At 47.6% G+C, this 26,598-nt stretch overlaps 1 protein-coding gene across 6 annotated transcripts in view; it reads left to right on the top strand.

The window, feature by feature from the left end:
• Positions 1–26,598, top strand: part of LOC139272948 (NHS-like protein 1) — a 252,393-nt gene that overhangs the window by 57,216 nt on the left and 168,579 nt on the right. The window contains exon 1 of one of the 6 annotated variants that reach the window (XM_070889109.1): positions 10,813–10,892. The exons of the other annotated variants lie outside the window; for them this stretch is intronic. Coding sequence (XP_070745210.1) covers positions 10,847–10,892 — 46 coding nt within the window. The 5' untranslated portion in view covers positions 10,813–10,846. Of the gene's footprint in view, positions 1–10,812; positions 10,893–26,598 lie in introns of those variants that run through there. 6 annotated transcript variants of the gene reach the window in all.

Genomic DNA, 26,598 nt, shown 5'->3' on the forward strand with positions numbered 1-26,598 from the left:
CAGGCATTGACGACGAGATCCAACACCGTCTCCAGTGCGCCAGTGCAGCCTTCGGCCGCCTGATGAAAAGACTGTTTGAAGACCAGGCCCTCAAAACTGTCACCAAGCTTATGGTCTACAGGATTGTAGTAATACCTGCCCTCCTGTATGGCTCAGAAGCGTGGACCATGTACAGTAAACACCTCGTTGCTGGAGAAATACCACCAACGATGTCTCCGCGAGATCCTACAAATTCCCTGGGAGGACAGACGCACCAACGTTGGGTGTCCTCGTCCAGGCCAACATCCCTAGCATCGAAGAACTGACCACACTTGATCAGTTCCGCTGGGCAGGCCACATAGTTCGTGTTAAGTATGGAAGAACTCCACAAGACTGAGTACTGTGAGCTAAAACTGATGTGACCTTAGTCTCTTTAATACAACTCCAGAGTGCCTAAGCAGCATGGCAGGCAACCTTTTATACTCCCTTGCACGAGGTGTGCAGGTGACCCTTGGGCCGCCAACAGTTGCGCCCTCTGGTGGCAAGTCTTACACAGTTACAATGTTTACATACATAACAGTTCGCATGCCAGACACGAGACTGCCAAAGCAAGTGCTCTACTCTGAACTCCTTCACAGCAAACGAGCCAAAGGTGGGCAACGGAAACGTTACAAGGACACCCTCCAAAGCCTCCCTGATAAAGTGCAACATCTCCATTGACACCTGGGAGTCCCTGGCCAAAGACCGCCCTAAGTTGGGGAAGTGCATCCAGGAAGGCACTGAGCACCTAGAGTCTCATTCCCAAGAGCGTGCAGAAATCAAGCGCAGGCAGCGGAAAGAGCGTGCGGCAAACCAGTCCCACCCACCCCTTCCCTCAACGACTATCTGTCCCACCTATGACAGGGACTGTGGTTCTCGTATTGGACTGTACAGCCACCTAAGAACTCATGCTAAGAGTGGAAGCAAGTTTTCCTCGATTCCAAGGGACTGCCTATGATGATGAAATCCTACCTCTGTCCAAGCTTTTGGTCTCCTCTCTTAATATCTACTTATGTGGCTCAGTGTCCAATTTTGTATAATGAATGCTCCTGCTAAGCGCCATGGGACATTTTACTACATTAAAGGTGGTATATAAAGGCAAGTTGTGATGCCTGGATTCACTTCCCAAACCATCTGTTAAATTTGTTTCTGCTCAGTTCTTGTCTCCTTGTCCGAGGCAGTTATCTTCTGGCACATTACCCAAAAGACCATTAATTATGTGTAAGTCTTGTCTAAGAGTCGGCTGACTGTTGGGTTCAGATGTAATGTCTTCCCCAATCATGTCGTTGCCCAACATTTACACTTCGGTAGAGCGTGCTGTTTAGCGAGAACCATGGCTGATCTCTTTCCCCGCGCCCCCAAAATCCATCGGTGCTGCAGCCATTTTTCCACATTCTCTTCCCCTCCGTCCCCCCCTCCCCTTCCCCACTCAACATCTCTCCTCCTCCTATATACCATGGCCTCTTTGCAACTGAGGCTTTAAAGCTTTTATCGCTTGGAGTAAGAATAAGCTGCTTCAATCCTGCTGCCCGCCCCCCTCCCTGCCTCTTCTATTCCTGCCCACAAACAATATGGACTCAGCCAGATGTAACAAAGATGCCCTTTGTTTGGCACAGGCACCAGAGAGGCTTGTGCTGCTGGAATCCCCAGACACTGCACTCTTTCTGTCTGCGTAACCGAGATGTTATTATTGGTGCTTGCATTAGTGTTCCGCTGAATGAAAAGGGGCCTTTGGAACAAAGTCATGGAATGCTGGTGGCAAGCGGCAGATTGAAATCTGAGCTTTGTTGGGCCAGAGAAAATGTTTTCATTGGGCTTTCGCTGTTGATGTAAGTGGGATGTGGCTGTGTGCTTGTATGTGTGTTTTGTGCCCTTCCTCTCTTTACATAGAATGACACAGAATTTACAGCACAGCAGGGACAGGCCATTCAGCCCAACCAGTCCGTGTCGATGTTTATGTTCCACACCAGCCTCCTCCCGCCCAACTTCATCTCACCCTAACAACATCCCCTTCTATTCCTTTCTCCCTCATGTGCTTATCTAGCTTCCCCTTAAATGCATCTATCCTATTCACCCCTCCTCTAACAAGTTCCACATTCTCACCACTCTGAGTAAAGAGGTTTCTCCTGAATTCTCTCTTGAATTTATTAGCGACTATCTTATATTTATGGTCCCTAGTTTTGGTCTTCCCCTCAAGTGGAAACATCTTCTCTATGTCTACCCTATCGAACCCCTTCATAATCTTACAGACCTCCATCAGGTCACCCTGCACTGCAGCCTTTCTTCTTCAGTCTTTCCTGATGGCTATATTCTCTCAGTTTTGGTTTCATCCTTGAAATCTTTTTTTTAACGCCATCTCCGGTGCCTCAATATCCTTTTTATATAATATGGCGACCAGAACTGTGTTAGCAGTACTTCGTGTGGTCTAGCCAATGTTTGATACAAGTTTAACATAAAAGCAGTGACTCATCTGAGGTGGTACTTATCCTCCTTCAACCGCCACAAGTGGCCATTCTTCAGGCCTTGACAGCAAAAATTTGCTGGCAAAGTTAACCATAGGAATGATGAGCTCGTCCCTATATGTGTGTACACGCTCTTTTTTTCCCCCATCATTCCATCTCTCTTTCCCGCTCTCCCACTTTCTTGCTTTTTCATTCTTTCTCTTTCTCCCTCTCTCTCTGCCTCTCTTTTTCTTTCTCTCTCTGCCTCTCTTCCTCTTTCTTGTTCCCTCTTTCTCTCTCTATCTCTCCTTCTTTCTTTTACCCTCTCCTCACTGTCTTTCTCTTTTTCGCTTTCATTAGAACATTGGAACCTAGGAACACGAGCCCCTCGAGCCTGTACCGCCATTCAATGAGATCAGGGCTGATCTGTGACCTAACTCGCTATCCTTTTGGCCTATATCCCTTTACCTTTGGTTAGCAAAAGCTATTAGTCTCCGATTTAAAATTAACAATTGATCTAGCATCAATGGCCATTTGCAGAAGAGTGTTCCAAATTCCAACTATCCTTTGTGTGTAGAAGTGTTTCCTAATTTCACTCCTGAAAGGCCTAACTCTAATTTTTAGACTATGCCCCCCGAGTCCGAGAATCCCCAACCAACGGGAATAGTTTCTCTCGAACTACCCTATCTGTTCCCCTTAATATCTTGAAAGCTTTGATCTGATCGCCCCTTAACCTTCTAATTCTAGGGAATACAATGCTAATGTGTGTAATCTCTCTGTAACTTAACCCTTGAAGTCTGGGTTTAACCCTTGAAGTTCATTCTCTGTTCACTATCCCAGTTTCTATCGGGTTGTCACTAGCTTGGAAACAGCAGCAAGGTCTCTGACGGATTTTATTTTTCTCTGTTCCCAATGGGCTGCTGAGGTCAATTGTTCAGCCCCAATCGCTGCCTCAGCTGAGATTAGTGTTGTACAGCTCAGCTCTGGGACAACAGTCTGTTTTTTAGGACTTATTGTTGCAGACCTTTCCCCCGGCCTCCGACCCCCCACCGCCCCAGGGTGTACAGTTTAACTTTGACGGGTCATCTTCCCGTCTGACATTTACTACTTTCCGCCACTCGTGTACACTTTGCAGATATGCAAGATGAGGTAGCAAAGTCTGTGACAGGATCATTCATATTTATTGATCTCTGGTGTTACATGGGTCAGAAAGGAATTGCCATATTTCCAGATGTTCCTATCGAGGAAACCAGCGCATTACTCGCACTCTTCCCATCTGCTTGATGTCTCGGACATCCCAGGCATGCCCAAGCTCCTGTTCCTTTTATGCTACATGGTTGGATTCAATCCTCTGGGCGTTGTGAGGGGAGGGGATGAAATCAGCCTGGGTTCCTGCTCCTGATTGCCATCCAGTGATTTCCCCCCCCCTAACTAGAACGTGGACATTGAGGTGAGGAAAGAGTTGGACTTGGCTTTGACCCTCCCCACCCTCGATTGAATGACCACTTGGATGAAGTGCTGAACCTGCACTCAGTGCAGCTCCAACCCTAGAGAAGGGCAAAAGCTTTTCATTAAAAAAATGTAACAACGAGTGATGAACATAACATGTGCTGTGTCTAGAAGGTACTGTTATGCTTCATGTATTGTATTCTGTGACCGTAGTTAGCAGTAACATTAGATTCACAACATAGTGTTCTTGGAATGCAAACGTTATGCATTCCAATCATCTCTAATGGATGAACACAAGGGCACAGGTTGGATATCTCATTTTGTATTGAGTATAGGAACAGGGAAGTCTTGCTGCAATTGTACAGGGCATTGGTGAGGCCTCACCTGGAATATTATGTTGAGTTTTAGTCTCTTAATCTGAGGAAGGACGTTCTTGCTATTGAGGGAGTGCAGTGAAGGTTCACCAGACTGATTCCAGGGATGGCTGGACTGTCATATGAGGAGAGACTGGATCGACTGGGCCTTTATTCACACGAGTTTCGAAGGATGAGAGAGGCTCTCGTAGAAACATATAAGATTCTGACGGGGCTGGACAGGTTAGATGCAAGAAGAATGTTCCCAATATTGGGGAAGTCCAGAACCAGGGGACACAGTCTTAGGATAAGGGGCAGGCCATTTAGGACTGAGATGAAGAGAAATTTCTTCACTCAGAGAGTTGTTAACCTGTGGAATTCTCTGCCACAGAGAGTTGTTGATGCCAGTTCACTGGATATATTCAAGAGGGAGTTAGATATGGCCCTTGTGGCTAAAGGGATCAAAGAGTATGGTGAGAAAGCAGGAAAGGGGTACTGAGGTGAATGATCAGTCATGATCTTACTGAATGGTGGTGCAGACTTGAAGGGCCGAATGGCCTACTCCTGCACCTATTTTCTATGTTTCTATGTGTTCACATTCATATAACACCATGTGGCTGGAATCCAGATAGTGGAGTGGTCTTAATACCAGATTATATTAACAACTTGTATTTATATAGTGCCTTTAACTTAGTAAAACGTCCCAAGGTGCTTCACAGGAGTGTTATAAGACAAAAATTTGACACCAAGCCACATGAAGAGGTAATAGGACAGGAGGTAGGTTTTAAAGAGCTTGGGGCCTAGGCAGCTGAAGACACTGCCTCTAATGGTGGGGCGAAGGTAATCGGTATGCACAAGAGACCAAAATTGGAGGAACATGGAGATCTTGCAGGATTGTGGAGCTGGAGGAGATTACATGGATAGGGATAGGGTGAAGTCATGGAGGGATTTGAAAACAAGGATGAGAATACATTTTTATTTATTCCAGTTAATCAGTGTTCACTCTGCGGTTTGACAAAGTCTTTGGTTATTTGGGGAATGGACACTGTAGGTGCAGAATTAACAGATGTGAAGCATTTTTTGGTTGGATGCAAGTCTGAGTGAGTTTTTATCAATTGTTACATTAGAAACAGGAGTAGCCCCTCGAGTTGCTCCATCCGCCATACATGTCCGATCGGCACCTCGACTCCACTTACCCACCATTGCTCCATAATCCTTTGATACCCAACAAAAGTTTAGTGGTGCAAACATTAAATTTGACTTCCTCCCTCGCTCTCACAAATTGGGAACGAAAGAGATAGGCTCATTCTCTGGTTTCCCAATGCGATATGCCCCAGTTGCATGTCGATTTGTGCCCATCATTGTACCTAGGGTAGACTACCATCCAGAATTATCCTGGAGTCTCCAGGAATTGAAGATTAATCTCTGGAACACTGCTGCACGCAACCCAGGAGAGAAAACAGAGGCATCAAACAAAACTGTTTTTTTTCACTTTCTTAGAATATTTTCTTTGACTGATTATGAAAACATCGGAGATGGTGAGTAGAAAATAAGGTTGTTTGACTGACGAGTTAAGAATCATCCAATCGGGCAATGGGTCTGTCCGATTTCCAGTGGACGGGGCACCGCAAGGATGGACGTGTCGGGCGACCAATGGTGGGAATGTTCGAGAACACTGACATTGCAAAATCTTGTGGAGACATGGTTGGTATTCCCCCAGTGATTTGAGGTGTCTACTGTATATGGTCCACGTCTCTGAGCCATACAGGAGGGCGGGTATCAAGCTTGGTGCCAGATTTGAGGGCCTGATCTTCGAACACACTCTTCCTCAGGCGACTGGAGGCGGTGTTGGACCTCGTCGTTGATCTGGGAGGGCGCTGAGCACCTCGAGTCTCTTTGCCGAGAGCATGCAGAAAACAAACGCAGGCAGCGGAAGGAGCGTGCGACAAACCAGACTCCCCACCCACCCTTTCCTTCAACGACTGTCTGTCCCACCTGTGACAGAGACTGTAATTCTTGAATTGGACTGTTCAGTCACCTGAGTTAGAGTGGGAGCAAGCTTTCCTCGATTTTCGAGGGACTGCCTACGATGATGATGATGATGGTGGTGGTGGGAGCGTTAGTAGCGGGAGGTCATGCGCCGAAACCTCCTTGCATAGGTCCAGTCAGAGTTGGCACCACTGCGTGCACCCATGCCACTTGTCTGTGGCACTGATGGATGTTGGCTGAGTGCTTCCCAGCGAAGGGCCGTGGGAGGAAACGCGAACGGGCAAATTACCTGGAGCCATTGTCGTGCGGGCTGCCAACATCTTGGCTCTCAGGCTGGTAGAGGCTGGGGAGGATTCCGCCCGTTGAGTGGTGTCAGAGGAAACCAGAATGAGGGGAAGAAGCTGAGGACTCCCTCCAGTCATCCCAAGATTTATCCCTTGCACGCGTCGCATCGACTGGTCTCGGCTGGATGTAGAGGATGCTAATGTTGGCCTCTGTGTCTCTGATCTGCGATGTGCCTCTCCCCGCCCCCGCCACCTCGACTTACACGGCCAAGTTGTCTGCATAATGAATGGCTACTTCAGCGAGCTTCAGGTAGGTCCTAGGTGCCCATGGAGCTGCACCACAGAAATGCCACCTTCAGGAGACGAGGGAGAAGTCAGAAGCTGTTAACCACCCCCCCCCGCCAAAAGAGAGGAAATATTAGACATTCGAGACATTGAAAGAAAGATAGTTCAGGATGCTCCTGTCAGCCACATAGTGGTAAATGAAGCCGTACTCTGCCTGTAGCTCAGACAATGTATAAATAATCACAGGGATGACACGAGTTGAGGGGGGGCCTGCCCAGATAATAAGACCGCCACCAGTCCTGATATATTACTAAGCTATGTCGCCGAACTTCATGCGAAAGACAACTGCCTTTCACAGACCCACTGAGCATCAGCGAGAGAAACAGTACAACCCCTTCCCCTCACCCAGCTCGAGAGATTAATCAGAAAGCTCTTATCAGGAATTAGAAGAGTGATGGCTGGTTGAAAGGTTCTTTTGCGATCAGTGCATTTTGACGACCTTCCTCATTACTTTCCAGGAACTTGTTCTAAATGTGCTGCGGAGCCCTTTAAAAGTATTTCAATATTTTTCTCTGCCCCCCCCCCCCCAAACTACCCAGCTAAATGACTTTCTCCAGAGTCAGATGCTCACAGGTGTAGAAGCAGGACAACAAAGAGCTATTCTCCTAATAGAAAGTATTCCACTGAAGGAGCAATGCACCTGGGACCACTCGGAACGAGGACAAGTGCATTCTTATTTTCCAAGAGAGTCAAATTTCCTCATAACACTGCAGTTTATTAACCTGCTACTGTGCGTGTGTTTTAAGACTCGGTTTCCCAGTGGCTCGGGGGTAAATATGCTGCTTAGTTGTACTTCTGCAACCGTGGCTCAGTGGGCAGAACTCTTGCCTCTGAGTCAGAAGGTTGTGGGTTCAATTCCTGCTCCAGAGTCTTCAGCACAAAGTTGAGGCTGAAACCCTGGTGTTGTACTGAGTGTTGCACTGTCGAAGATGCCTTTTTTTCGGATGAGGCATTAAAACGAGGCCTCGCGGGTGGATGTAAAATATCCCATGGCACTATAAGAGGAGGAGCACGGGAGTTCTGCCTTATTTATTCTGTGTAAATATATTTATTTTAATGTGTAGATCTCCATGTTCCTCCAATTTTGGTCTCTTGCGCATACCGATTACCTTCGCCCCACCATTAGAGGCAGTGTCTTCAGCTGCCTAGGCCCCAAGCTCTTTAAAACCTACCTCCTGTCCTATTACCTCTTCATGTGGCTTGGTGTCAAATTTTTGTCTTATAACACACTCCTGTGAAGCACCTTGGGACGTTGTACTAAGTTAAAGGCACTATATAAATACAAGTTGTTAATATAATCTGGTATTGAAACCACTCCACTATCTGGATTCCAGCCACATGGTGTTATATGAATGTGAACACATAGAAACATAGAAAATAGGTGCAGGAGTAGGCCATTCGGAGGAACATGGGAGTTCACCCTGGTGACCTGGCCAATATTTATCCCTCAACCAGTTATCACATTGACTGTTTGTGGATTCTTGCTGTGTGAAAATTGGCTGCTGGGTTTCCTACATTCCAACAGTGACTACACTTCAAATAAAGTACTTCATCGACTGTAAACGCTTTGTGACATCCTGAGGTTGGGAAAGCTGCCAAAGAAATGCAAGTTCTATTTCATTGTTCAGGAGAACTCCTGTCCTCACTCAATGTTTCTTCCCAGTCAAGCAATCGCATGCACACATCCCAGCCGGATCTTTGGTCAGCTATTCGCAGCTTTCTTTGGGATGAAAGGTCGAGGGATGCAATAATCCTTCTTAAAATGGTACAGTTCAAAACTGCGGCCAGTGGAGCTGAAATGGTTTAATAAAGTGGTTTCTTTGCTCACGCACGGCAATTAAAAAATTAACTAAGGTGTCTGTTGGGCTAAAGCCTCGTCTCGGCTGCTCTGTGGGACATCTCCATCTCTGCATTGTTCAGATTTCTTCCTGGTATTCTAACCCCCTCGCTCACAAAGGGCAATTTACATGTTCCGCTGTGACCCTGTTCTTAGTGTCGGAGATAATGAGCTGAGTGAGCTTCAGGTTTTGGGTAATGGCTGTGCTTAAGGGCAGGTCACTGTGGGCCTGTGGTGTCACACATGCACAAGATAAGGTGGCAGCTTTGCCTTGGTGAAGGAAGATACAGATTTATTTGCAACTCGGACATTACCAGATTCTTGTTTCAGTTAAAATCCAAGTTTAGTCTTCACTTTTTTTATAGTCCATAAACACTTTGTGCCTCTTGGCATTTGTTTTCTTTTTGGAGAGCGGGCAACAAGTGTGTAGTCTTTGGTATATTATCTTAACCGCACAGAAGGAGGCCATTCAGACCATTGTGCCTGTGCTGGCTCTTTGAAAGAGCGATCCAATTAGTCCCGCATCACAACTCTTTCCCCATAGCCCTGCAAATTTCTCCTTTTCAAGTATATATACAATTCCCTTTTGCCAGTTGTGATTGAATCTGCTTTCACCGCCATTGCAGGCACTGCGATCCAGATCACAACAGCTTACTGCGTAAAAAAAATGTCTCCTCATTGTCCCTCATAGAACCATAGAATGGTTACAGCACGGAAGGCCATACATCCCATTGAGCCCGTGCCGACTCTCCGCTTGTCCCACTCCCCCGCCCTTTCCCTGTAGCCCTTCAATTTCTTTTCCTTCAGGGACTTATCCAACTCCCTTTTCAAAGATAAGATTGAATCTGCTTCCACTACCCTTTCGGGCAGTGCATTCCAAATCCCAGTCACGCGCTGCGTAAAAAGGTTTTTTTCTTATGTCATGTTTGCTTCTTTTGCCAGTCACCTTAAATCTGTGTCCTCTGATTCTCGACTCTTTTCTGCCAAGGGGAACAGTTACCCTCAGTTACCCTCTGTCTACTCTGTCCAGACCTTTCAGGTTACCAACCCTCCTCCTGCCAATGGAAGCCTGGCTTGTCCCAGGTTGTCCTCTGCCAAACCAAGGGTACACAGCACCATCCAAGCACTGTGGTTATTCGCCCGGTAACCGGAGGTCCACCTGCATGTTCGGGATATAAAGGGGCAACTGATTTCACAACAGGCTGCAGGCATGGCTTTCCCCGCGCCAACCTGGAGGTGCTTGAGGCCAATTGTACCACCCCTTGCCATGTGACTTGAGAGTAGGCAACTCCGCACAGACTGGAGATCGAGCATCTGGAAGCCACCCTGATCTTCGTGGCTTTGCTACTCGCCCGTTACTCTCTGGGTATTGGGAACGGCGCCCTCTGTATATTGGGGATTTCTATGTCACTTTGCGGCCCATCGTGGAAGAGAGAGAAAAAAAAGACACGAAAAAAAAGAGGGAGAGAAATAGAGAAAGACTCCCATTTCTATAGTGCCTTTCCTGATCTCCGGACGTCCCAAAGCGCTTTACAGCCAATGAAATACTTTTGAAGTGCAGTCAGCTCTGTAATGTAGGAAACTCAGCAGCCAGTTTGCGCACAGCAAACTCCCACAAACAACAATGAGATAATGACGAGCTAATCTGTTTTTGAGGTGTTGGTTGAGGGATAAATATGTGAAACCAAGGAGAGTAGTGATTCAAATGTTTCCAAAAAGAAAAACATTGGAAAGTGTTTGTGATGTCTGGCAGTGAGCTGTGATTGATTAACTCCTTACGGTGTGGCTTAATGAATGTGTGCGTCCACACGCACACTCACACTCGCACTCTCTCACACACTCTCACATTCTCTCACTCACTCTCTCCACTGTTGCCGCTTCCTAATATAATGACATTGACACAATGCCAAAACTGATAGCGTACAATTTCTTATAAATAGCTTCTCCTCTCCCCCTGGGAACCTCATGGGGTCTTCGTGTGCAGCCAAGCAGAATAAGCAGCAGAATTCTGGGATGTCGGAGCCTTATTAGTGTTTGAGCAGATAGGACGGGGAGGAGGGAAAGAGCGAGTGTGGGCAGGGGTCGGCAGTGGTGGGCTTCAGTGTGCCGTGGCTGGGGAGCAAGCGAGGGATGGCTGTGAGAGGAGATCACAGATGGAGCTGCAGACGCTTGAAAAGTCAGTATAGTCTTTGCAGTAAACTGGTTTTACACATGTATCCACTGCTTTGTTTGTTGTTTGATTGGGCTTGCAAGCCTGAAGTGTGAATTCCTTTCAGTGGCATGTTCGTCAAATGAAAGAGCGAGCTTCAGCAAGAACCATGGGAAGTTCTGGCTGCTGTGATGTTTTGAAAAGTTTTTTTGTTGTTGCAAAAATTAGTGTGCGAGCACAGCGAGAATGGCTGACAGTAGGGGAGTGGTGACTGCCCTGGTGTTCCAGGGAGTCCGCCCTGATCCTGGTCTTCCAGGGAGTCTGCCCTAATGTTCTGGGGAACCGTTCCTGGCATTCCAGGGAGCCGGCCCTGCTGTTCCTGCCCCGGCGAGAGGTTCACGGTGCAGGAGCTGGTGGAAATTATTGTCCATCTGACCTCGGACAGTCATCGCTGGACTATGCTGCCGTCTGGCGGATTGCAGAGGGAGCCCGGAGCGGATTGTGTTTCAGGCTGTTAAGAGTGGCTGGAGTGGGATTGTGGTCCAAATAGGCAAGAATGGAAACCAGCAACACCGAGCCTTGGGTGTAAACCGCATTCTCTCTCGAGCATAAATGTGCAATGGGATCGAACTATTTAGAATGTCTCGTAACTGCCAAAATTATCTGTTAACTTTTTTCAAAAAATGTTTTGCATGTCCAACTATTCCTTCACCCACTTGCTAATCTGACCCTTGCTTCCCTCCTTGCCTGTCCAACTCCACCTCACATCCTCCTCCCCCTTCCCCTACCTTTCCCTGTGTCCGTATACTACACGCATTGTACTGTGCAGTGTCAGTACAGTACCCGATGGCATGTGCAGTGTGTGTCAGTACAGTACCCGATGGCACTGTGCAGTGTGTCAGTACAGTACCCGATGGCAGTGTGCAGTTAGTGTCAGTACAGTACTCGATGGCACTGTGCAGTGTCAGTACAGTACCCGATGGCACTGTGCAGTTAGTGTCAGTACAGTACCCGATGGCACTGTGCAGTTAGTCAGTACAGTACCCAATGGCACTGTGCAGTGTCAGTACAGTACCCGATGGCACTGTGTAGTGTTAGTACAGTACCCGATGGCACTGTGCAGTTAGTGTCAGTACAGTACCCGATGGCACTGTGCAGTGTCAGTACAGTACCCGATGGCACTGTGCAGTGTCAGTACAGTACCCGATGGCACTGTGTAGTGTCAGTACAGTACCCGATGGCACTGTGCAGTTAGTCAGTACAGTACCCGATGGCAGTGTGTGTTAGTACAGTACCCGATGGCAGTGTGTAGTTAGTGCCAGTACAGTACCCGATGGCAGTGTTAGTACAGTACCCGATGGCAGTGTTAGTACAGTACCCGATGGCAGTGTGTGTTAGTGTCAGTACAGTACCCGATGGCACTGTGCAGTGTCAGTACAGTACTCGATGGCACTGTGCAGTGTGTGTCAGTACAGTACCCGATGGCACTGTGCAGTTAGTGTCAGTACAGTACTCGATGGCACTGTGTAGTGTCAGTACAGTACCCAATGGCACTGTGTAGTGTCAGTACAGTACCCGATGGCAGTGTGTGTCAGTACAGTACCCGATGGCACTGTGTAGTTAGTGTCAGTACAGTACTCGATGGCACTGTGTAGTTAGTGTCAGTACAGTACTCGATGGCACTGTGTAGTTAGTGTCAGTACAGTACTCGATGGCAGTGTGTAGTGTCAGTACAGTACCCGATGGCACTGTGCAGTTAGTGTCAGTACAGTACCCGATGGCAGTGTGTTAGTACAGTACCCGATGGCACTGTGCAGTGTCAATACAGTACCCGATGGCACTGTGTAGTGTTAGTACAGTACCCGATGGCACTGTATGTTAGTGTCAGTACAGTACCCGATGGCACTGTGCAGTGTCAATACAGTACCCGATGGCACTGTATGTTAGTGTCAGTTCAGTACCCGATGGCACTGTGCAGTGTGTCAGTACAGTACTCGATGGCACTGTGCAGTGTCAGTACAGTACTCGATGGCACTGTGCAGTTAGTGTCAGTACAGTACTCGATGGCACTGTGCAGTTAGTGTCAGTACAGTACCCGATGGCACTGTGCAGTTAGTGTCAGTACAGTACTCGATGGCACTGTGTAGTGTCAGTACAGTACCCGATGGCACTGTGCAGTTAGTGTCAGTACAGTACCCGATGGCAGTGTGTGTTAGTACAGTACCCGATGGCACTGTGTAGTTAGTGCCAGTACAGTACCCGATGGCAGTGTGTTAGTACAGTACCCGATGGCAGTGTGTGTTAGTGTCAGTACAGTACCCGATGGCACTGTGCAGTGTCAGTACAGACTCGATGGCACTGTGCAGTGTCAGTACAGTACCCGATGGCACTGTGTAGTTAGTGTCAGTACAGTACTCGATGGCACTGTGTAGTTAGTGTCAGTACAGTACCCGATGGCACTGTGTAGTTAGTGTCAGTACAGTACCCGATGGCACTGTGCAGTTAGTGTCAGTACAGTACTCGATGGCACTGTGTAGTTAGTGTCAGTACAGTACCCGATGGCACTGTGCAGTTAGTGTCAGTACAGTACTCGATGGCACTGTGCAGTTAGTGTCAATACAGTACTCGATGGCACTGTGCAGTTAGTGTCAGTACAGTACTCGATGGCACTGTGCAGTGTCAGTACAGTACCCGATGGCACTGTGCAGTTAGTGTCAGTACAGTACCCGATGGCAGTGTGTTAGTACAGTACACGATGGCACTGTGTAGTTAGTGCCAGTACAGTACCCGATGGCAGTGTGTTAGTACAGTACCCGATGGCAGTGTGTGTTAGTGTCAGTACAGTACCCGATGGCACTGTGCAGTGTCAGTACAGTACTCGATGGCACTGTGCAGTGTGTGTCAGTACAGTACCCGATGGCACTGTGTAGTTAGTGTCAGTACAGTACCCGATGGCACTGTGCAGTTAGTGTCAATACAGTACTCGATGGCACTGTGCAGTGTCAGTACAGTAACCGATGGCACTGTGCAGTTAGTGTCAGTACAGTACCCGATGGCACTGTGTAGTGTCAGTACAGTACCCGATGGCAGTGTGTCAGTACAGTACCCGATGGCACTGTGCAGTTAGTGTCAGTACAGTACTCGATGGCAGTGTGTAGTGTCAGTACAGTACCCGATGGCACAGTGCAATTAGTGTCAGTACAGTACCCGATGGCAGTGTGTTAGTACAGTACCCGATGGCACTGTGCAGTGTCAATACAGTACCCGATGGCACTGTGTAGTGTTAGTACAGTACCCGATGGCACTGTGCAGTGTGTGTTAGTACAGTACCCGATGACACTGTGCAGTGTGTGTCAGTACAGTATCCGATGACACTGTGCAGTGTGTGTCAGTACAGTACTCGATGGCACTGTGTAGTGTCAGTACTGTACCCGATGGCACTGTATGTTAGTGTCAGTACAGTACCCGGATGGTATTGTGCAGTGTCAGGAGCACGCAGTTATGACGCCTTGGGCTTTAATCCATCCCATTACCTGCGCTCAAACATATGATTCTGAATCATTTCTATTTAATTTTTTTTCCATGAATATTTGAGTTTTTGGTTACCACATAACTTCCAATTCATTTTTTAAATTTCCATTTATCAAGCCGCAGAGCCTTCGATTTATAATGAATCATAAAAATATAAGGCACAGACGAAGACGAGCTACCCAGCCTAATCCCACTTTCCAGCTCTTGGTCCGTAGCCCTGTAGGTTACGGTACTTGAAGCGCACATCCAAGTACTTCTTAAATGTGATGAGGATTTCTGCCTCTCCCACCCTTTCATGCAGTGAGTTCCAGAGCCCCACCTAGGTGAAAACATTTTTCCTCGAATCCTTATACCAATTACTTTCAATCTATGCCCCCTGGTTCTGCACCTCATATATAACACCCACCCTCCAGTTTAGAGTGCGAGTTTCAGAAAACTTGTACCTGTGTGTAAGGAACTCGCCTCCAGTTTTGACCTGAGAACTGTTAGCACGGACATATTTGGTTGTATGCTGTCATTAGGACTGGTTGACTGGATAAGTACACTGAGGAGAGATTTCTTCACTTAGAGGGCTGTGAATCTTTGGAATTCTCTACCCCAGAAGGCTGTGGATGCTCAGTCGTTGAATATATTCTAGACAGAGATCGATAAATTTTTGGATGCTATGGGGATAGTGTGGGAAGGTGCAGTCGAGATAGATAGATCAGCCATGGTCTTCTTGAATGGCAGAGCAGGCTCGAAGGGCCGAATGGACGACTCCTGCTCCTATTTCTTATAATCGCAGATTACAGAAGAGCTATTGCAGGAATAAATTTGCACGGCTATGGTGAAAGGATTGGAGAAGTGGGACTACTTGGTAGCTCTTTGAGAGCTAGCTCAGGCACGTCGGGCTGAATGGCGGCCTCCTGTGCTTCATCATTCTATGATCCTATGAGAAAACTCTAGGTGACTGAAACTGGCGTGCAGTTTTGGCAAGGTTCCAAATGAAAATAAGCCGGAGCCGACTTCAAATGCAGAACATATGCCAATGAAATTAAATGTTGAATCCAAGTAATTACGGAATCTTCACCTTTGGATCACGCTTTGCATTAAAAGAAACAGCACCCATGGGGGGATATAAATGAGAAAGAAATGTAGCAGTTTCTGAAACGTACTTTTTTTTAAAACAAAAAAAATAGGTCGCCAGTGACTAATGTCTTGTGGTGGAGGTTGGAAAAAGGAGCAAAACTAGAGGAGGGGGAAATAAAAACACAAGCTTTAATCTTCCGAGCAGGAACAGCAGGTTTAGAAACACCGGTGCTTTTTGTAGTCTTTCAAAAACAAAAGGGCAGAAGTTGCTTATTGATGAAATATGTCCAGATTTATTTCCAGTCGACCCCTGATTTTGGAAGCCCCTTGGGGCGTTTTACTACGCTGAAGGTGCATATAAATGCAGGTTGTTTATGGTGGTGATTCTGCCGTTTTTCAAATGATTAGGTTATTTTAGTTTTTTTTTTTAAGTTTCACAAAGCTTGAATTCTCCATTGATTTAATTAAGTGATGTAAATAACACAAGGTGATAATTTAGTACACAAAGCAGATTCGAATCATCCATGCACTTCGAGTTAATGGACTTTGAATTAAGAGGAGCAGACTGTGATTTAATGGCCATCATTTCCCGACATGTTTCTGAATTTTTGTCCGATTTGTGCACCTGTGAAGCTCACCTTTTGCGACGTTTACCCAAAGGCACTACAGAAATGCAAGTCGTTGTTTTTGCAGAATGCTTCTTCTGAATTCCTGTACTGAGTTCATGCGATAAGTAACTTGTGCCTTGCGAGTCAAGTGCAGCCCTTAATTTGCCTCATCAAAAGTGTCCTCGCTCAGGCATTCCTGTCCTCAATTAAAACCTCAAAGGGAAGCTATTCCAATCTGCATCAGAATGCTGCTTCTCAGTTCCTTTAGGAGATAATTGATGGCTGGCAGTGAGGCACAAGACATTCATTCAATTCTGATAGCCTAAACCGTCAGCAATTTCATACATGGCAGAACCTGGAGATTGAGTTACTGTCTTAAATTCGCTGCCATTTAGTTTCTCTCTTGAATGACTGATTGATATATCTAAAATTCAATCTGTTGTGCCTTGTGTATGTGGCGGGCGCTTTAAGCAGATTAAGCACAAGTCAAAAGGGTAAGAAAGACTTGCATTTAAATAGCGCCTTTCACGACCTACTGCCAATGAAGTACTTTTGGAGTGTAGTCACTGTTGTAATGTAGGAAACACGGCAACTACTTTGTGCACAGCAAGCTCCCACAAACAGCAGTGTGATAATAACGAATCTGTTATAGAACATAAGAAAAAGAAACACTTGTATTTATATAGCACCTTTCATGACCACAGGATGTCTCAAAGCGCTTTACAGCCAGTGAAGTACTTTTGAAGTGTAGTCACTGTTGTAATGTGGGAAATTCGGCAGCCAATTTGCGCACAGCAAGCTCCCACAAACAGCAATGTGATCATGACCAGATAAACTGTTTTTGTTATGTTGAATGAGGGATAAATATTGGCCAGGACACTGGGGGAGAACTCCCCTACTCTTCTTTGAAATAGTGCCATGGGATCTTTTACGTCCACTTGAGAGCAGACAGGCCTCGGTTTAATGTCTCATCCGAAAGACGGCACCTCTGACACTGCAGCGCTCTCTTAGCACTGCACTGGAGTGTCAGCCTAGATTTTTTTTTGTGCTCAAGTCCCTGGAGTGGGACTTGAACCCACAACCTTCTGACTCTGAGGCTAGAGTACGACCCACTGAGCCACAGCTGACATAAGAAATAGAAGTGATGTTGGTTGAGGGATAAATATTGTCGAGTACTCCAGGGAGTCAGCTTGTCAGAGCTGACCACTGCTGCATTCACCCAACACCCTGAAAGTGACGTTTCCTGAAGGGCATGTGGGAAATTTCACTTTGGAAAAGCCGTTCCTGGCTACGAAGGACTGGTAGAAGGCAGCGCAGATTAGAGGGAATGTTGATCCTAATTGATCCTGAGCTGAGCTTCTGACCCCATATCCTCCGCATCACACACATCGTACACTTCCACCTCCGTAACATTGCCTGTCTCTAACCCTGCCTCAGACTATCTGCTGCTGAAACCTCATTCATGATTTTGTTACCTCTAGACTTATCTATTCCACTGCTCTCCTGACCGGCCTCCCCTTTTCCACCCTCTATAAACTTGAGCTCATCCAAAACTCTGCTGCCTATATCCTAACTCGCACCAGTCCCGTTCTCCCATCACCCCTGGCTCCCAGCCCACTAACTCCTTGAACTTAAAATTCTCATCCTTGTTTTCAAATTCCTCCATGGCCTCGCCCCCTCCCCCCCCCCCCCCCAGCTCTGTAATCTCCAGTCTTTCAACCCCCACGAGAACTCTACGTTCCTCCAACTCTGGCCTCCTGTGCATCCCCAACTCTCTCTGCCCCACCATTGGTGGCTGTGCCTTCAGCCATCTAGCCCCGAAACTCGAATTCCCTCTGTAAATCTCTCCGTGCCTCTCTCCTCTTTAAGATGCTCCTTAAAACCTGCTTCTTTGACCCAGCTTGTCCAAATATCTCATGTGGCTCAGTGTCAAATTTTGGCTCTGCTCCTGTGAAGTGCCTTGCGACTTTTCCCTAGTTAAAGGTGGTGTTGGTAGGGAAGAAAGGAGGAACCGCTCGAGGCATTAACTTCTCTGGGTGCTGTGTGATGTGATTAGACCAAGTGATTTATCACTCAGAAACCAGCATTTTTCTCGTCCATGCAACTTTTACTGTTAAAGTGCTGTATTTAGGCAAACAGTGTCTCCTGCTGCAACTATAAAAATTCATCGGTTTTGTTGTGGAATGTCGTACTGTGTAAAATCGCTTGCCCAAATTTGTGTCACGTCAAAGACTTTTTCCAACCCATTCCCTCACGCCACCCTCTTTCCCCTCCACGAATTGAACACTTGTCCGATCCCTTGGGACTTTCCTGAACGGTCCTCATCTCATCTTGTGATTTACAGCAGCGTGGAACTAATGAAGAATTGCCGGGTTTATTAAGAGCCAGCGATTGCTATCCGCACGTCCTCGGGGGTAACCTGATGCAGTTTCTGATGGGGTCGGAAAAGGGATCAAACCAGCTAGTAATAAAATCATATTTTAGAAATTGTGTGTTGGCCAAGGAGCGATGGCAAGGCATTTCACCAGGGTACGGGAGCATAGTGGTTATCTTACTGGACTAGTAATCCATAGGTCTGGACTAATGATCCAGAGTCGTGAGTTCAAATCCCACCATGGCAGCTGGGGAATTTAAATTCAGTTAATTAAATAAATCTGGAATAAAAAAACATTAGTAATGGTGTTGATGAAACTACCGGATAGTTGTAAAAACCCATCTGGTTCACTAATGTCCTTTACGAAGGAAACCCGCCGTCCTTACACGGTCTGGTTTATATGTGACTCCAGACCCACAGCAATGTGGTTGACCCTCTGAAATGGCGGCTCACCACCACCTTCTCAAGGGCAATTGGGGATGGGCCATAACTGCTGGTTTTGCTGGTGACACCCACATCCCATTTAATGAATAAAATAAAAAGGCTAGTAAGTAGTGGTCTGTGCACATGTTTCCAATCATGAGTTTGCTGAGTGCTGCCTTTTCCATCCTGCAAGGCTGCCAGCGGGCGGGACAGCCAAGGGTGCCTGCTCAGATGGTGACACTGCACGGTCAGTACAGCATTAGTGAGTGAGGTCGACGATCGTGCCACCGTGATTGATATGCGATCCTGGTCAGACCGCATTCATTTTATCTACGCCGTGGCCCCAAGCAAGGAGATTAAGCCCTGTCCGATGTGAGGGCAGTCAGCCAGTTGCCAAAGCTCTGTCAGTGGCACTGGTGCTGGAGATGGTGAGAACACTTGGGGAGGGACCTTTATTTTTGAACCCACTCACCACTCAACCCCTTTCAAGATCAGATTGTGAACTTGCCGCATACGGGAATGCAGACATCAGCTCCGAATCATTCAGCCCCATATCCCTACCGTGTCGGTTCACCAAGCTGCCCCATGATAGGGGCGAAATTCTCGGGAAACAACATTTGAGCCTTTATGAAGCCGACTAACTCGCATTAACGTACCAGGGAGCGGGAGTCCCCATTGTACCCGATGATGTGCGAATAAATTGAGGTTTTTACGGTATTAAGAGGAATTGATGGGATAGATCGAGAGAAACTATTTCCGCTGGTTGGGGAGTCTACGATTGGGGGGCATAGGTCTGGCTCTAATTTTTAAGACTTTCAGGAGTGAGGCTGGGAAACACTTCTACACACAAAGGGTGATAGAAGTTTGGAACTCTCTTCAGCCAAAGGCAATTGATGCCAGATCAATTAATTTTAAACCTGAGATTGATAGATTTTTGCTCACCAAAGGTATGAAGGGGTATGGGGCAAAGGCGGGTATGTGGAGGAAGATCGCAGATCGACCATGTTCTCATTGAATGGCGGAGCAGGCGCTAAATGGCCTACTCCTGTTCCTATGATTGTTAACAGGCGGAACTCTGCAGCCTTTATCTGGTTCCAGGGAAACGATGTGCGATCGTAACTTGCCAAGTGGTTTGTTTCAGTATCAGGAATTGTATTGTTTTGTTCCCCCATCACCCCCAGCAGTCACCGTGAGGAATTGCTGCTAATTAAAACAAGATAACGAACTGATGAGCGCAGGCTTGGAGCGACGCACTGCTGCAGTATCAGATTCATGGTCGAGTGCTTGTTCAGTGTAACCCTTGGCCCCTTTCTCCCTCGCTTCCCTCAAAGTGGCAGATGGGCACATCGTTGCCCTCTTCACAATTCCATCTGGCACGTTTAAACACATGTAAATATAGAACTGAACAGAACAAACTCCTTTAATGGTTTGCGCAGAGATAACTTGGCCAACGATTAAAGCTTGATGCTCTGCTGTGCAAGCATATGCATGCGTTGAATACTTGGCTGCTCTGTGGAAGCCACAGGAGTGTGCTGAGAGTCCGTCAGTGTATGTGAGGTAGCATGCTCTCACTAGACCAGAGGAGCTTTACAGCACAGAAACAGGCCATTGGGTCCAACTAGACTGTGCAGGTGCTCACGTTCCACACGAGCCCCCGTTCCACTTTGGAATGGGCCAGGCAGCCTTGGGCATGTGAGGAAAGAGGGGAAATCGTTGGGAATAGACAAGCAAGGACTCAGCAAGGCTGAGTTCACTCGCTTTGAAGGTGTGTATGTGGTGCACGAATTGGCACCTAGAGGGTTTCTGTTGGCCATAAAAATGTCAGTGTTGACAGAAATCAACTTCTCTTGGCCAGAATCGGTTAATTCTGAAGGCTCTAGAATGAGTAAATGTAACCGTGCATTGCGTTGAGACGGCGGTGTTGCTCAGCTTGGCTTGCGTACAATACTGCAGGCTACACTCCTGAATCGTGAACAGGTCAAATCAACCTCTAATGTCTAGCAGAGCCAAACCACCTCCGCTTTTTGATTGGTCATCTTTTTTCTCCAGTTTACCCACTCCCACCCAGTATTGAGTTACATCCGATGCGGCTTGTCCTTGCATTGGGTTCATTATCTCAAACTTAGGATTATCTTCAAATCTGGAAATTTAAAAAAAAATGATCAGTAAAAGTGATTGTTGTCAAAAAAAAACCAACGGGTTCACGAGTCTCTTTTAGGGAAGGAAACCTGCTATCCTTCCCCAACTCCAGCCCAACATCATTAACAGCCTTCTGATGTGGCTTAGCAAGCCTCTCCGTTGTATCAAACTGTTAGCGCCAGCGGTTCAAGAAGGATGCCCACTACCACATTGGGATGGGCAATAAATGTCGGCCTTGCCAGTGACTCCCACATCCCAAGAATAAATAAGAGATTAAAAGTGCTAGATTTTGAACAATATCCGGACTCCAATTGCTTTCTCCTTACCGCTGTTTGCTCTCCCGTTCTTCTTGCCTCTCCCGAAGTGCTGAGTTTCTCTTGGGCACCAGTTTGCCTCCATTACCGCGTACAGGTGGCCCTTCTTCCTGTGAGAGGGGGGTGGGGGGGGTGGCGAGTGGACGCGGTACCTCGTGATTAGGAGCGTGAACTTTTCCTAATCAAGCCCCAACGCCCCGCCCCCCCCCCCCCCCCCAGGGCCCAGGATACTGAGACCAGTTACAGGCTCCCCACAGCTACCCTGCCCAGATGAGGCCAACTGAACATAGGCAAATCGGCAAATCGGCAAACCTCCTGGTTTCATTATGACTCAGGACCACAGTGTTACCCATTGAGTCATCAAAGAAAGAATTGTGTATAATGGACAGTGTTTTCATTGATATCCACATAATGTGGAGGAACTTTCTTCAGTAGCCATTGAGCCATCATTTTACAGTGATGTTTTTCAGAGGAAGGATTTTCCTCTTTTTTTGAGGTGGGGTTGAATTGTGCCCGTTGAGGCAATGTAGCATCTTTAAGGCTCCCAGGATGGCTAAGTATTTAAAGCAGAGAAAGATGCAGGGCTGTGGGGAGAGAGCAGGACATTGGTTTTCGACTGCTCTAGCAAACAGCCAGCACAGACACACTGGGCCGAGTGGCCTCCTCCTGAGCTGCAAACCTGCTTTGGTGGAGAGAGCTGTGGATGAGGATGAGGGCTTTTACAGATGTGCGATTTAGTGCCGCTGCAATCCACTGTACCGCAAATAGTCTGGGGAAGTGGCATTTCAAATCAATGGTGGGAACGCCAGCTTCGTTTCTCACTAGCCGCAAACCGCACCGAAAACTTGTCTTATGAGGAAAGCTGTTGAAAGGGTCGCAGTGTCGCACCTGCCCACTGTCTCCCCTTAACAAGGAGCGTTATCCCCTTGAATAGAAACTCGGCTCTTAATTGCCGTGGGGGCTGGTCGGAACACTTCATGGCTCATTCATTTCTCAGCTTGACACTTACCCACTGGGTCGTGTCAATCATCGCCGGCTCTGAGACTACCTGAATTGGTGTTACTTAATTCCGCTTAATTGCATCTCTTTGCTGTTCGTGCAGTTGTATAATGAAATCCTGCTATGTACTTGCCGCCTTTGTGTCCCTCTGTTTTCCATTAGCGGCCTTGCCTTCCGCCGCTTGGTCGCTAAGCTGTGGAATTTTCTCCGAGTGTCAGCTGTGGCTCAGTGGGTAGCACTCTCGCCTCTGGGTCAGAAGGCTGTGGGTTCAAGTCCCACTCCAGAGACTTGAACACACACATCGATCTCTGTCACCTCCTTCAGCCTCACATAAGAACATAAGAAATATTAGTAGGAGTAGGCCATTTGGCTCCGCGAGCCTGATCTGCCATTCAATAAGATCATGGCTGACCCCTCCCACCCCACACCGAGATGTCTGTGCTCCTCAAGTTCTGCCATCACTGATTATAACTGTTTAACCATTAGTGGCCGTGCCTTCGGCTGCCTGGCCCCAAGCTCTGCAACTCCCTCCCTAAACCTCGCCACCTCTCTTTCCTCCTTTAAGACTCTCCTTAAAACCTACCTCTTTGACCCATCTGCTGTAATTTCTTCTTTTGTAGCTCGATGTCAAATTTATTTATTTTGTCTTGTAACACTCCTGTGAAGTCCCTTGGGACATTTTACTACATTAAAGATGCTATATAAATACAAGTTGTTGTTGTAGGTTGACACTCCAATACCAAGGGAGTGCTGCGCTGTCGGAGGTGCCGTTGTTCGGACGAGACGTTAAACCCTGTCTGCTCTCTCAGATGGACATAAAAGATCCCACGGCACTATTTTGAAGAAGAGCCGGATTGTTATCCCCGGTGTCCTGGTCAATATTTATCCCTCAATCAACATAATGAGCAGATAATCTGTTTTTGTTATCACATTGCTGTTTGTGGGAGCTTGCTGTGCGCAAATTGGCTGCCATATTTCCCACATTACAACAGTGGTTGTAACACGCTTTGAAACGTCTGGTGGTCGTGAAAGGCGCTATATAAATGCAAGTCTTTCTTTCTAAACCGCCTCAGCTCTTTCCTTTATTATGCTCCATAAAACCTACCTCTTTCTTCAAGCTTTTGGTCACCTGTCCTAATATCTTGCGGCTCGGTGTCAAATTTTGTTTGATAATTGCTCCTGTGAAGCGCATTAGGACGTTTTAATACGTTAAAGGCGCTGTATAAATGCAAGTTGTTTCCCCCCTACCTCACTGTAACTACCCACTCCACATTGGTATTTACATATTCCCCACTTGCTCACCTAACGGTCCAGGCTGTTGCAGGGACACCGTTTTGTTGCTCATGCAGCCCTCCATCACCGCCCACACCAAGATTGCAGCTCGAAGACCCAACTGGCACAGTTGTGTACTCGGCAGATCTGAGCAGGTGCATTTTAAAGATCCATTCATTGCTCTCTCTCCTGCGCTGACGCTGCTAAACACGCTGCTCTCTCTCTCCACTCGATACAAACGCCAAAATACCGCGGATGTTGGAACTCTGAAACAGCAACAGAGAATGCTGGAAACACTCAGCAGGTCAGGCAGCATCTGTGGAGAGAGAAACAGAGTTAAGAGTTTCAGGTCGATGACCTTTCATCAGATCTGGAAGAAGTTAGAGATGTAACAGTTTATAAAAGAAAGACTTGCATTTATATAGCACCTTTCACGACCACTGGACATCTCAAAGCGCTTTACAGCCAACGAAGTACTTTTCAAGTGTGGACACTGTTGTAATGTAGGCATGCGGCAGCCAATTTGCACACAGCAAGCTCCCACAAACAACAATGTGATAATGACCAGATAATCTGTTTTTGTTGTTGATTGAGGGATAAATATCTCTCTTATCTGGAAGGAGGCGAGCATGCTGGGAGATCTCTAGAGATGTCGTAATCGTGACCATCTTCAAAAAAGGGGACAAGTCCAACTGAGGCAACTACAGAGGAATCTCCCTGCTGTCGGCCACTGGGAAAGTCATCGCAAGAATCCTCCTCAACCGTCTTCTCCCCGTGGCTGAAGAGCTCCTCCTAGAGTCACAATGCAGATTCCATCCACTAAGGGGGACAACGGACATGATCTTCACCGCCGACAACTACAAGATAAATGCAAGGAACAGCACCAACCTTTGTACATGGCCTCCTTTGACCTCACAAAGGCCTTTGACACTGTCAACCGGGAGAGACTATGGAGCAGCGTCCTCTGTTTCGGCTGCCCCCAAAAGTTTGTCGTCATCCTCCACCTGCTCCATGATGACATGCAAGCCGGGATCCTGACCGACGGATCCATCACAGACCCAATCCACGTCTGGACCGGGGTCAAGCAGGTCTGCGTCATTGCACCAACGCTCTTCTCGATCAATCTTGCTGCAATGCTCCATTTCATTCTCAACAAGTGCAACTAAACTGTAGAACCAATGGAAACCTGTTCAATCTTCGTCTAGCGCCTCCGGGCTAGATCTAAGGTCATCCCATCCTCTGTCATTGACGTACAAGCCACCTGTAACTGGGTCTGTGGCTCTCGTATTGGACTGTTCAGCCATCAGGGAACTCAATTTGGGAGTGGAAGCAAGTCTTCTTCGATTCCGAGGGACTGCCTATGATGATGACAGCACGTGGACAATGCTTGCATCTGCACACATTTAGAGGCTGAACTCCAAGCCATCATCAACATCTTCACTGAGGCATATGAAAGCATAAGCCTTACACTAAACATCCGTAAGGCAAACGTCCTCCACCAACCTGACCCTGCCACATAACACTGCCCCCGCACCACACCCCCCCCCCCACCCCGCCGCCCCCTCAGTTACTCCACGGCATAGCCTTGGACAACATGGACCATTTTCCATACCTCGGGAGCCCACTATCAGCAAGGTCCAATACCATCTCCAGTGTACCAGCGCAGCTTGAGGCAGAGAGTGTTTGAAGACCAGGACCTCAAATCTGGCACCAAGCTTAGGCTCTACAAGGCAGTAGTGATGCACACCCTCCTATATGGCTCAGACGTGGACCGTATACAGTAGACACTTCAAAACGCTGGAGAAGTACCACCATGCAAATCCCCTGGTAGGATAGACGCACTAAAGTCGGTGTTCTCGCTCAGGCCAGTATTGAAACACTGACCACACTTGACCAGCTCCGGTGGGTGGGCCACATCGTCCACATGCCCGACATGACTCCCGAAGCAAGTTCTTCTGGAAAGGGAAACCAGAGGAAGAACGCCGCCTCCACGGAGTTGGCTTTGCCATCAAAAACAAGCTGGTTGACCGCCTCAAAGACTCCCCCTGTGGTGCTAACGAACGCCTCATGACTCTTCGACTCACCCTATCCCGGAATCAATGCGCCACAGTCATCCGTGCGTACGCCCCAACACTCGATGCAACAAATGAGGCCAAAAAGAGTTTTTACTCCAACCTCTCAAAATCCCTGTCCTGTGTCCCCACGGGCAACAAACTGGTCCTCCTCGGCGACTTCAACGCCAAGGTTGGCAGGGACACAGCCCTCTGGGGAGGCATGATTGGCAGAGAGGGTGTAGGGAAAGCCAACTCCAGCGGTACCCTACTCCTGACAAAATGTCTAGAGCACGAACTTGTCATCACCAACACCTTGTTCCGCCAGAGAGACAAATACAAGGAATCGTGGCAACACCCTCCCTCCAAGCACTGGCACCTGCTCGATTATGTCATTGTCTGAGCCAGGGATCACAAGGATGTGCGCATCACCCGCGCTATGACAGGAGCCGACGACTGCTGGACAGACCACTGCCTAATCCGATCCATCATCGACATTAACATAGCCCCAAAGCGGAGGGGGCAGCAGAAGCAGTGCCGCAAAAATAGTCAATGGCAGGGCACTCAAAGAGCTAGCTAAGAGAGCCCTATACAGCCAGTGCCTCACAGCTAAACTGGCGTGCCTTGATGACCTGAGACGCAGAATGCCCACAGCGCTGGGTCTGCTCTCCAGGCCTCCATAACCAGTGCCTGCAAAGAAACACTTGGTTACTCAACCAGGAAACACCAGGACTGGTTTGATGAGAATGATCAGGAGATCCAAGAGCTAATGGATCGCAAGCGCAGGGCGTTTCTGAGCCTTAAACAATAGCCCAACTCGGGAGCAGCAAGGCAGCATTAGAGGCGGCTCACGGCTGAGGTCCAACAAAAAACCCGGGACCTAAAGAACAGGTGGTGGATGGGGAAAGCACAGGAGTCACAGCAGCTGGCCGACAGCCATGATGTGCGAGGATT

The sequence above is a fragment of the Pristiophorus japonicus genome, chromosome 9 (assembly GCF_044704955.1).
Source record: "Pristiophorus japonicus isolate sPriJap1 chromosome 9, sPriJap1.hap1, whole genome shotgun sequence".
NCBI classification, from domain to species: domain Eukaryota; kingdom Metazoa; phylum Chordata; class Chondrichthyes; family Pristiophoridae; genus Pristiophorus; species Pristiophorus japonicus.